This window comes from Buceros rhinoceros, unplaced genomic scaffold (assembly GCF_000710305.1).
Source record: "Buceros rhinoceros silvestris isolate BGI_N320 unplaced genomic scaffold, ASM71030v1 scaffold13118, whole genome shotgun sequence".
Lineage (NCBI taxonomy): Eukaryota > Metazoa > Chordata > Aves > Bucerotiformes > Bucerotidae > Buceros > Buceros rhinoceros.
In genome coordinates, this window is record NW_010427511.1 from 8,544 (window position 1) to 20,985 (window position 12,442).

Below are 12,442 nucleotides of genomic sequence, written 5' to 3' on the forward strand. Positions count from 1 at the left end.
CCATCTCTGGAGCGGTTTCCCAGCCGTGTGGAGGTGCTGCTGATGGACAGGGGGCAGGGGGGACCTGGCAGTACTGGGGGAGCGGGGGAACTCGATGATGTTAAAGGTCTTTTCCGACCCAAACAATTCCATGATTCTGTGACTCTAGGGGAACAGGGTGTCACGCTCAGCACACGAGTCCGGGCAGACCTGTGTCAGCCCTCTGATCCTTTGGAAAGAGTTTCCCAGCTGGCCCATGGAGAGCAGCGCCAAGACCCGCTTTGTTTATCCTGACCCAGGAGGACCTCACTGTAACCCCCCCTGAGCAGAGCAGATGCCTTTCCTACAAGTATTTGTGAAGTCAACAGGGACAACCACACAGCTCTGATGTTCTGAAACTCTCCAGGGCCTCTTGGGAGGTTGGCCCAAGCTGTGTGGGCAGGCACAGCCCAGGACAGCCCCCCTCTCCCCGGCCCTCCGCAGCCGTGGGCTGGTCTGCTCGCTGCCAAACTAGCAGAAAGCCGATTGTCATCCGTTCTTTTCACGTAGGTTTTAATTTCCAGGGTTGCTAATGCATTTATGATGAAAGGTACTTTATGGCTAGGAAATTAATTTCAGGGCTGTGTGCTGGCACACTCCGAGGTGATCACAGTAACTTAATTAGACGGTGCGTGCAATGAAGAGAGACGTGGGAGAGCTGCTGCTAATGCTGTGAGTGGGCAGGGGCGGGATGCAGCTGGCCCGACTGCTGTGGAACCCGCTGGAGCAGGAAGCCAGCGTCTTTTAGGAGGTGATTTCAAAGAGGTAGCCAGAGCTGGTGAAAAGGACCGGCGAGGAGGGACTTACCCGGGCTGAGCTGACGGTGGTGGCAGTGAAGTGGCTGCTGGAGGAGGAGACGGTGTCGCTGTAGGACATCATAGAGTAGCAGTCGGTGCTGATGCTGGGCCCCGAGGGCTGTCGAGCCTTCATGGACTCGATCTCTCTCTTTAGCACTAGGTTGTCGAAGCGGTCGAGGTCTTGTGGGGAGATCACCCCCCGCACCTCTGAAAGCAGCGAGAACTGGGCCAGGCAGACAGACAAGCAGAGAGGTTGGAGCATGACCGTATTGCTGGGTAGGTGAAGACCCATTCTCCCACACTATTCAGAGCAGTAATGAGGTGTACTAGCAGGTAACGCACGAGGAGGCTTGGTCCTGAACTTTACCAAAAGCTCCTGTGCCACTGAACACCATAGTGCCCTTCCATACCCTCACCCTTGGCAGGTAACTGTGGAGGCACTGAGCCACGCTGCAGCAATGGCTCTGCGCTGTCCACCGAGTACAAGAAACTGTCCCTGACCTTGTTGTGGCCTCACCTTAGCATGTGTATTGAGTAGCTCGAAGAGGGCCATGACCAGAGCATCCACGGAGATGTTGCCTTCCTTATACTCATCAAGGTAGTAGCCCATGGTTGCCCGCTCCTGTTCGTTCAGGAGGTGCCGTGCCTGTTCCTCTAGCATGACCCGGGTCTGGTTCACCATGGTGCTCAGCATGACCTGGGAGCCGGCCAGGCCCCGGTAAAACACGGGCTGCAGAAGACAGAAGACAGTCTGGGATGCTGACAGGAGGGTAGCTGTCTCTGCTGAGAGAGCTGGGCAGCACAGGGAGGACCGAGAACTGCTCCCTGCTCTGGGCTCTGCCCGCCAGCCCAAGCTGCCGGCGTTTCAGACTGCAGCTCTCAGCCAGCCGCCTGCGGTGAAGCTGGAAAGCGGCACTGCAAGGGGGATGCTGAGAGTGATGGGAGGCAGGTACCACCAAGGATTCATTGGCGTGGCCACTCAGTCAGTGTCACCACTTGTCTGAGTCTGTGCAGCACCAGTTCAACAAACAAAACAGCTTCCCAGCTCTGTTTAGCCACCGTGGACGCTGTCCCCTGACCAGCTATTGATTTAATAGCAGGCTGTACTCCTTCCAGCAGAGCTGGGGGAACTGGGGCCACAAGAGGGAGGCCAGCTTCCCACCTTGTGTAACGGGCACATTTGCCCCCACTCCAAGCACAAAGCAGACCCTGGTGCAGAAGGAGCCACTGGCAACCGAAGGAGCCCCGGGGAGAGACATGTCTGTCTGCAGATGAAAGGCTTTTGTTTCTTTGTGAGGGATTTCTAAGAGGAGGTCCTTGCTGTTCCCCTCCCAGGCAGTGCCGGCACAGTCAGCGACAGGATATGGAGCCAGACAAGACTCTCCGACTATCCTGGAGACACTGAGAGGAGCTGAGGCTGGGGACCGTGTTTTGCCAGCGAACGCTGCAAAGCAGTTATCAGCGAGAGCCACCTGTGAAACCCTGCGCCTTCATTTCCATTTCAAAGAAACGCGCCTTGCAAATAGGGGCTGGGAGAAGAGGGGCTGGCACCGAGCGGCAGTCACAGCCCTGCCACCCTGCCACCCACTGTGCTGGGGAGCGCTGGCTCAGCTCTGCTTTGGGCTGGGAAAGACCTCAGGAGCTGTCACGGCCCAGAGACAGCCACCGCGTGGAAGGCATCAGGGAGGAGGGGGGTGCCACGGTCTTTGCCCATTAACGTGATCATTCCCAGGCTGGGAGGCACCAGCTGTGCTGCAGAACTGACCCACCAGCAGCACAGGACAGGGGGTACCCGTTGCATCGCTGTTGGCAGGACCACAGCTGGCAACATGAGGTGGGGAGGAGAAAGGCTAGAGCCAGTTAAAACCCACCAGTCCTCATAAAACTAGCATTCCTTTTATAACCAGGAGCACAAAGACCTCCCTCCCATGGAAAATGAGGGACAATGTTGGTGATTTTTTCACGAGGCATCAGGAAGGCTGATATCTCTTACCCTGGCTGTCACCTCCGCAGCATGGTCAGCCACTGCCCTGCGAGGAGGGAGAAGATCAGTTAGCACCGAGCATCACGTGCCCACCACTCATTGCCTGAGGCCTGGCACGAGATGTGGCCTGTGTTCTCCTCTCTGTGCCTGAAAGCAAAAAGCTTTGGGCCTGAGAGAGCAGGGAAGGGCAGCGGCGTGTTGTCCAGACCTGTCCCACCTTACGGGGCAGAGATGCTGTCCCCTGAGCACCAGCTACAGGGGCCACGTGCCTGAGCACTGGGGTGCTCCCATTGACAGGGTGCCCGTGCACGTTGCAGTGCATCAGGGCGTCACCATTTCCCATGCTGGGGCTCCACACCCAGCCTCCCGGGAGCTCCAAGGTGACAGACCCACACAGCGACCTTGCCTGGGCCGTAGCAAGCACTTACCCTGCTGAGCTGACAAGGGTGTCTCCGATCTGGGAGCTTGCTATCCACCTGGTCTCATCCACGGTGGTGCGGGCATGGGGCAGCCGCCCGATGTCCTTCACTGTCATGATGAGGTGGCGGGAACACTTGAGCAGCTTCACCGCCTCGTCATGGGGGATGCTGAGGAAGCTCCTGCCGTTCACCTCCAGGATCTGGTCTCCCACCTGTGGAGTCAGGGTGGGGTGAGCCTGGGGGCTTTCCTGTTAGGAAAACACTCCCCACCAGGGAGGAGCTGCTCAGTCTAACCCACCTCCATGAGGTGGAGGGACACAGCAGTTGGAGGAACCAAGAAAAATGAGGGAGAGGGACCAAGTGCTGGTGGCCGGACACCAAGTACTGAAGGTGGCAGCTAGTAAAGGATCAGGCTGTGAAGCCTGGAGGAGCCTGTTTATGATCCCAAGTCAGACCAATCTGCCCAGTCTCCACTATTAACTAGATCTGCAGACCAACCTGGTTGAAACAGTCCCCAGAGTACCAAGACCTCCAGCCCCAGTCCCTCCTGCTGATCTGGGAGGCCAGGGACCATCTGTGGAAGCCCCAAACCTCAGATCTCTGCATGCAGCAGGAGCGTTCAGCTCCAGTGTCTCGCCACAGTCTCCAACGCTCTGTAAACTGCAGGATCTGAGACAGCTGGCTTCCAGCTCTCCTCTCCTCCTACTTCCTCCCCATCTGCTCCCAAGGGCTTTCTCTGTGTGGCCAGGGCCTTTGCTGTAACCAGAAGCTTCCCCCACAGCCTGGCCATGTTCAAGATGCAGCACTCATCTGGCATTTCCCCCTTCCTCCTAGGTCGTCTTTGCTTCTAGGGCGTTCATCCAGTCCCACTCCTCCTCACTCCTGTATCACAATTCACCCTGGTTCTGCTGAGCCACCTCCTTGAAACTGCTCTTTGCTTAACCACAGGCTTCAGTTTAGCTCTGTCAAAATACTGTCTTATTTTCTTGATGCTGCAACACAAGCAGAACGAGACATCCCTTTAAATAACTCACCTCCACCTTGGAGGAGAAAAGAGGGAGGGGGGAGAATTCCTAAGCCTGAGATAATAACGTGAAGAGTCAATACATTCCTTTCAGTTCCATCCGTCTCCTTCTGCCACTGGGTTAAGGAGCCTCAGAGGACTGGATTAATTCTTACACCTGTGAGAAGTCATGATTAACCACTGCCAAGTCCAGGCGGCGGACTGTGACTCTGCTGTCACCCAAGCTTACCCCAGAACTTTGCTGGGGTGACAGTGGGCATCAGAAGTATGACCAGCGAAGCGAAGCTCAGCATAAAGCACAAGAGACCCGTCGGCTGCTCCAGCCAGGAAAGAAAGCTGACCCAGAGACCGCAGTGCAGCCCCTGCACTTGGACATCACCCCTGTTCTGTGCTACTGCCCTGCTGAAGCTCTCAAGAGCCCAGGGCCAGAGCTCGCACCAGCTGCTCCCCAGGCTCAGCACCGCCAGCCAGGATGGAGGAAGGCCACTGGCTGAGATGTGACTGACGTCCCTTGAATGACCAGGGAGGACATAGGCGAGTGACTATAACCAACAACTCATGGACCACTTTGCTCGGGATGCAGCTCCAAAAATGATCCAGGAAGCCTGAGCCAAAAACACATGATGGGAAACTGTGGTAAGAACAGCTCTAAAACCAGTGTAACGGCAGCATCCAAGCGAACGTGTGACTTTGCTGTGAGAGCATTCCCTGGTTACATCCCTGCCTGCCCAGCAAGGAGACACAGAGAGAAAAGTTCCAGAGAAGGGAAACAGAAAAGATCAGTGGCAGATGAAGGTGCCTGTGAAAGGACAGATCGAAAAGATTAGGCTTGTTAAATTTAGAGATAATGTGTGAGGAATTTGATGGAGCTACACAAAATAATGCTGGCAATAATGAGAAGCTGGAGAAGGGCTCCTGTTCACCCTTCCCTCCATGAAAGGACAGCGGATGCTCAGTGAGGCTGGAAGGATGCTGACAGGAGAAAAGGACCTGGAGCAAGAGCACCACGGAACCACAGAATCATTTTGGCTGGAAAAGATCTTTAATATCATCAAGTTCAGACGTAGCTCAGATGCAGCAGGGCTCGGTTCTGCGTTCAGCTCCATCCGGTGCCCTTGAGCAGATCTGCCTCGTTCTTCTGGGGACAGTTCCTCCCTCTGTGATACACAGAGGGGCTTGTGGATTGCAGGGGCTGTGGCAGCCCAGGAGAGCCTAGTCCCCACCAACAGCACTGCCAGGGCCCCCCTGTTTTGTCCTCACGTGGCTCAGCTGGTGCCCTTTGCTTGTGGTCTTCAGAGCTGCTGCTAAAGGGGCAGCGGCACAGCTAGTAAGGCAAAAGAGATGCAGGGAAGAGATAAACCAAGTCCTAGAGCCAGCCTGTGGAAGGATGAGACAGCACCGGGCATGGGTTGGACTACGCAGGTCATGACCAGGGGCTCGTGGCCCTTTGCACAGAGAGCACAGGGCAGAGCTGTGTCAGCGTGGGGTACTCACACCTGCCCCAGCAGACTGCTGAGCACACGTCGGTTGCCAAAATCATGTGCTGGGGATAGGAAACTGCCCTGGTGTGAAAGCCACCCAGCCAGCCTGGAGCCAGCCTCAGCTCTGAGCCAGCTGCAGAGAGATCCAGAGGCAGCCAGCTCCACCGCAGCGGGTCCAGAGAGACTAAGGAATGGTCCAAGGGGAGGCAAATGACACAATTGACCACATTCCCAACCATCAGACTCTACGAATATCTAAGGTTCCCTTTAGGCTCTGTCAGCTTTAAACCAACAGTCAGAAAATTGCTGACCACCAACATAACAGGGAGGGAAAATGATGCAAGTGCTCAAACTGCCAAGAGAAACGCAGGTGTAATGAGTGTCATCTCAGGTCGTCCTCCTTCACTGGGCAACACACGGGAGTGGATTTGGGTGTTAAAATAACGAGCACCGGGCTCCCTGCAGCCCCAAAACAATGGAAATCCAAAGTCGATCAGATAGTTTTATTGCAATTATGAATCTTTAATAGTTTTCCATATCAGGGATTAAACTTTCATGATACTTTGTTCAAGGCAGTTGTACAGATTTAATAACCTTTCTTAGTTTCTCCTTTCAAGAGCAGAACCTGGCAAAGCTCTCATCGTATCAGGGAGACCAGAGGGACCCTGGACAAGCTACTTCATCTGTCTGTCCACCCTTCATCACTGCCTCAACATCTACTCGAAGGCCCTCCTGGCTCTGGCCTCTTGTGCTCTCTCAGTATAGTGCCCAGCACAAGACCACCTCTGCCTGGTGCTGTCAGAACACAAACACCGGGTGAGAACGACCAGCCACAAAACACTTGGGTAAGTTCAAACAACTCGTGCAGGGGTGGGGGAAAAAGCCTTTGCAGAAATAATTGCTGATGAAGGGCAGATAAGAGTCTCTGGACAGCTCAACTGCCTGCGAATCAGCCTATCTCGATGATAGCATCCTACTAGAGCTGGAAATAATTTTTTGCTAATTAACATGGATAATAATTATTTTTTCCCCCCAAAGTCAAGGACAATCGGGAAGGTAACAAATGGCTGCAGAGATGCAAACGAACCATCTACGAAAACAAGCGCTGATCCTGGCAAGTGATTTGCTGTGTGCACAGCTCCGAAGCAGCCCAGAATAGAAGTAATAACAACACACAACAAAGTTATAATAAAACACAGAAAACTCACTGCCCTGGATAGTTCAGGAGCAAGTTTTCAGTTGTGCTCCGCTAATAATGGGTGGACACAACAGGATCCGCTGGGTGCTGAAAATGGGACTATTCTCATTTCCCAGGGAAAAACCTACCCTGAACAGGGGCTGAACGTGACACGCAAAAGGTGATGACTGCGGACGAGAAGCAGAGTTCAGAAATTACACACCTCGACAATGGGCTCGGCTCCTTCTTGTTCTGGAGACAGAATAACATGGGAAAGGGAGGTGCAGCGAAGAGAAACTTAATGGGCTTAAGACAAGGGTTCTGAGCACCTAAACTATCTCAAAAATAATCAAAATTGGCTCTGGGAGAAGTTCAGTCTCACAGACAGAAAAATAGGTGAGAAATTTTAAACATGAGTTAATGTTAAATGACACCAAATTGAGCTGGGAATAAGAAGGCTAACTGGATGCCAAATGGTTTGGCGCCAGCAGCAGCCTTATTTAATGCCGCTGGTGTGCGGGAAGAGAGGTTGAATTACACCTGCGGACACCACAGAGGTAGAAGGAGTCTCTCTCAAGCACAAACAATTATCTAACGCAGACCTTAAGAAGATAAAAATACAGGCAGAAAAAGCACAAGTCGATTTGGAAATGACCAAATTAAAGTCCGCAGAAAAATAAGGAGGTGTCAGCTTCCCGCAGGGGAAAGAGGCTGGGGGGATGACCCATGTCCAACGAGGCCAGCACGGCCTGCGGGAAGGATGAGACAGAGCTGGGAGCAAGGCAAGGGAACGGCGGGTGTCAGTGCTGCCTGAAAACGTGCTCATGTCCCCGAACGTCTTGTCAGTACAAACAGGAGGAGCAGAGCAGACACGGTGATGAAAGCACGCCAGGAGAGGAGGCTGTCCCTTGGGGCAGGCAGTGGTTTCGCGCTGTGAATGCCGATGCTGCCGGAGGAAATCAGCATGCTCCTGCTCCCACCACAGCAAGCCTGGCCTCCCGTCATCGTGGCAGCTGAGAGCGCCTTGTACAAAACGCTAGCTCCAAACATCAACGAGTTTGAATGTGATCTGGAGGAAGTGAGCACAGTACCAGGATCTTTAATAGAAAATTCCTCCCTGTCAGCTCAGAGAGGTGAGAGGGACTGGTCAGGTCTGGGCTGCACTTAGATATCTCCATCAACACAGCCCCAGGCTACCTCAAAGGGGAGGAATCAGGTGTGGGGGGTGCTAGGGCAGAAGGCAAGTACAACCTACTCCAGAAGTTGTAAGGCTCCATTCCTCTCTGCACAACCAGCACGCTCCATGCAGGCTTGGCACCCAAAACATCCAAAGAACCTGCCCTGAAAAGCCATCTCCAGAAACGCAACGCTCCCCTCTCCATGGAGAGCCCTGCTTGGACAGCAGCAGAGGGGTAGGAACAGCAACAGTTACGTGCTGACATGGCCCCGCAGCCACAGCATGTGAAGCTTTACCCCCCACCCCAGCCCACTCCGGGGTCACTCTTACCTTTAAGCCAGTGCTCTCTGCTTCAGAGCCTTTGTCTACACCGGTGATGTAGATGCCCAGGGAATACTCTGCACCTCCTCGGATCATGAGGCCCAGGGATTTCCCTTCGTTCAGCACCAGGTTCACCTGCAGAGGAAGAGGAACAGTCATTTCTGGGGAGTCGAGCGTTGCACAAAAGCAGTGGCAGCTCCACACTTCTGACAACAGCCATGGCCACCCTGCTGCCACCAGCTCTCCCACCTCCAGACCACCACAGCCCCAGACGGAGCTGTGAGCCAGCGACACCCCCTCCCCACTGCAGCCGGCTCCTGCAGCAGCACAGAGGAGGCACGAGAGCAGGTTTAGCTGCTGCTCAGGTTCCCTCGGCTTGTCCATCTGTCTGTGCCTGGACAGACGGCCGGAGCTGGCCGTGGCTCAAAGGACATTTCAGAGGTCCCACAGAGTGGGCAATGTCCTGCGTGTCCCCAGGGAGCAGCACAGCTCACCGCAGGCACGGTGGAACAGGAAGGGCAGTTCTACCAGTGGGCATTTTCCAGTCAAGTGAGAACATGCAATGTCCATGATTTGGTTTGTTTTGTCTTTTCTTGTTTTTCAATAATTTAGAGAGTCAAGTGGAGCAAGGGGCAGATCACAGCAAGAAGGTGTGGAAATCTGGCTCTTCCAAAGAATAACTTGGAAGAAGGATGGAATGACACCCAGAAGCCATCCAGGAGTAAAGCACTGGCACAGAAGGTGGTTAATGCCTCAAGTGGAGCAAGTAATGTTTGTTCAGGAGGGCTCTGGACCCCAGGAAAGCAGACACAGCTTAGGCAAGGGCTGAGAGACTGTTCTGCAGGCTGGAGTCCAGCTAAGGTACCGGCCAGACAAGGGGCTGCCTGAGCTCTGCTGGATCCTGCCCTTCTCCTGACAGTCCTACAGAAACCCAACCTCCAGCATCAGCAACTACAAACATCAACAGAGCAAGGGACAAGGTTTCACTCCAGTTTATGGCAAACATGCTCAGGCTCCAGAGCGAGCTGCTGTTGAGCTCTTGGGCTGCTCAGGCCCAAGGCACCCCCTCGGGAGCCAGACCCAGGAGTCACAGGACGTGGTGACAAAGCAGCACCGAAGGGGCCCTTCTGTTCCTGTTCTGCAGCCCTCAGAAACACGAGGAGGAAAAAGAGCAGCTAAGGAGAGGTAGGACACATGGCCAGCTGTACCCCCACCATGTCCCTTGGCTGGACCGGGCAGCTCCTGGGACAGGGGATGCAGTGGGGAACAAGAAGGAACCACCAGCTTTGGAGCACTGAAAGGGTTCAGCCACGTGAGGGGCAGTACTTGGCCTGGGCTGATTACAACCCCAAAGCAGGGAAGTTGATCTGTGGCAGTTTGCAGCGCTCTCCTTTTACAGGAGCACCTCTGGGGTAGGTGCTCAGCCGAGAGACATCTCCAAAGCACCGTGGACACGGACGGAGCAGTGCCAGTCAGCACCTGCTGCACGTTTTCCCTCTGCCTGCCTGTGCCCTGCACAAACCTGGGGTTACATGGTGGTTGTCACATCACCCAGACTGGGACGCAGCCCAGCTCCATTCCTCTGTCCTGTCACAGAGTGGTGCCTGCGAGGGGCCGCTCCAGCTCTCTCCCCTTGAGAGAGATACCGAGAACAAGCAACAAGACAACCACCACAGAGGCACGGGCTGCAGTGGGGAAAGGTCCCAGCACAGCCCAGGCTGCTCCTCACACGCCCCCAGCAGCCCAGCAGCTTTGCAGGACACCCCACACTCCTCTACACAGCCATGTGCCTTATTAGCTCTAATGAATAATGCCAGGACAGATTTTCCACGTGCCCTGCCCAGAGAACAGCCAGCACACGCCGCAGCAGATGTTGAGTGGTTTCCACAGCAGTACCACGCAGCTCCTGGGCAGCTGTTTTCCCCCGAACGCCGGCCATGGGGCTCATTTTGCAAGGTACAACACAGCTATTAGCCAGCTTCCCACCTGCCTTCTGCCAGCCTCTCCTACTCAGAGGACCTGAAGGTGTCCTAAAGTTCAGGTGAGAATGCAGAGCGAGCGAACAAGCCTGTGCTTAGCTCCCTTGAGGACTCTCAATTTAAAATGGCCTTTGTTCACTCGCTGCACGACATTTTCTAAGTGAATAACTCCACATTTAATTTTTTTTTTGCTTTTGTCCCAAGTTTTAAGCCAATCCTGGAGAAAAGCAGACAGCAGGGATAAAAACAAAGGAGAAAAGCCAAAATGTGTTTCACACTGATAGAAATAACCAGAAACAGACTGTAGGTGAATGGCTTTTGTATTTAAGACCCTTCATCGCAGTCAGTTCAAAAGCTTGCACATTTACCTGGATGGAAAAGTCATTTCCAGCTTCAAGCCACTAATTAACCTGCCTTTCTGGAGGACGCAGCATCACTCAGGGAACTCAGCCCAGCCTTAGAGAAAGAGGCTGGCATTAAAAACCCTTTTTCCACCTTGGTGGTGGTGTGGCAGCAAGACAGGAGCCAACAGCAGGACAGAAACCCACCTGAGGACAGCGCACTGCACAATTTTGTACTTTAGGATACACGGATGCCAAAACAGCTCCTGGTTCTCCATCCTGGTGTCACCACTGGTTGACCACCGCACTCCTGCCTCACCAGCTGTAGCTTCTGGATCTGTGAGCTCAAGTGATCCCTGCAGGCACCGCTGCCGCCGCTCCCCACACTCGGGAGGGCTGCTCGGGACGGCAGCTGGAGACTGAGGACTGCAAGTCACCCACTGCCTGTGTCAGTGTCAGAAGCAGAAGTGACGCTCCCTGGGTTAGTCCCTCCCCGGCTTTAATGTGCACAAAGCGCTGGAAACAACGCGAGGGTTGAAGGAGTAGAAAGGAACCATAAAGAGACCTTCTCGCTTCAGGCTGCAGAGCTGGGCACTGTACCCGCCCGGCAGAGCCTTGGCCTGTCAAAAACAAGGGCAGTTTAACTTTCCCTTTTGTGAGAACATCGCTCTGGACATAGGATGATTATTTTATAGGGCATTTCACCGGGTTTTAATAAAACCAAACAATACTAAACTTTCCCAAATCTTCTTTTTTCTCCTCATTTATTTAATGACATTTAGAGTTTCCCTTCCGCCGTCACTTCTTCACCATGCCATGGCCGTACCTTTCAAAAACTCCCCAGCTTCGGGGAAAAAAAAAAACCAAATTCTTCTGGAGTGACAGAATGGTCACCACAGTCACTCATCAGGGTCCAGACAGGCTGGCAACGCTCCCATAATAAAATCTCCAGCTTCGGGGAAAAAAAAAAACCAAATTCTTCTGGAGTGACAGAATGGTGCACACAGTCACCCATCAGGGTCCAGACAGGCTGGCAACGCTCCCTCTTTAGGAGACCTGAACAACAACTACATGTGCCAGCACTTCGCTAGCGTGAGCAACAGGAGGGGAAGCTGCAGATCGAGACATTTCCATTCCCCTTTAACAGTATCCCCATGGCTGGTAAGCCGAGAAGCTGCTCTCCCCACCCCGGTATCATCAGATCGAGTCAGAGATACCCCCTCTCCCTGCAACCTGACAGCGTGAGCTGCTTTGTTTACACACAGGCAAAGGCAAACCTGGGCTTCAAGAAGCAGAAAGTCATGAATACAGCCCCGAGGAACAAAGGTCTGAAAGAGCTTCCCGCAAACCCAAGCTGCGTGGAAAAAGCTAAGCACTACTTAAAAATACGTCGCTGCCGGCAATCCCAGAAAGTTGGGTCGTTAAGGGCTTAATTGCATTTCTTAATCAACTAATACCTACTGCTCTCTGCATAAACCCTGTGGAAATCGCAATAGAAACTCAGGCTGCCGGGAAAAGCAGCAGGGGCTGGAGAAACAACTGCTCTCGGAGCATTCGGCGTATTGACAAACTGCAGATTTAGGGAACAGCTGAGAAACAAAGCGAGCTCTGGCAGGCGGGGGGCTCGGTTTGATCTGGCTGGGGAGCAGTGAGGGAGGCAGGAAGGAGCGGGGAGAAAGTGTTCGGGGGCCGCATGGAGGGGAAAGCTGCTTGCTGGGATGCAC

At 53.9% G+C, this 12,442-nt stretch overlaps 1 protein-coding gene across 1 annotated transcript in view; it reads right to left on the minus strand.

Moving 5' to 3' along the window:
- The window catches only part of LOC104498539 (whirlin-like), a gene marked incomplete at both ends in the record, with an annotated part of 25,804 nt that overhangs the window by 7,626 nt on the left and 5,736 nt on the right, over nt 1-12,442 (minus strand). Inside the window, 5 exons of the mRNA XM_010141932.1 lie at nt 826-1,038; nt 1,333-1,566; nt 1,882-1,897; nt 3,228-3,430; nt 8,408-8,533. Coding sequence (XP_010140234.1) covers nt 826-1,038; nt 1,333-1,566; nt 1,882-1,897; nt 3,228-3,430; nt 8,408-8,533 — 792 coding nt within the window. The remainder of the gene's footprint in view (nt 1-825; nt 1,039-1,332; nt 1,567-1,881; nt 1,898-3,227; nt 3,431-8,407; nt 8,534-12,442) is intronic.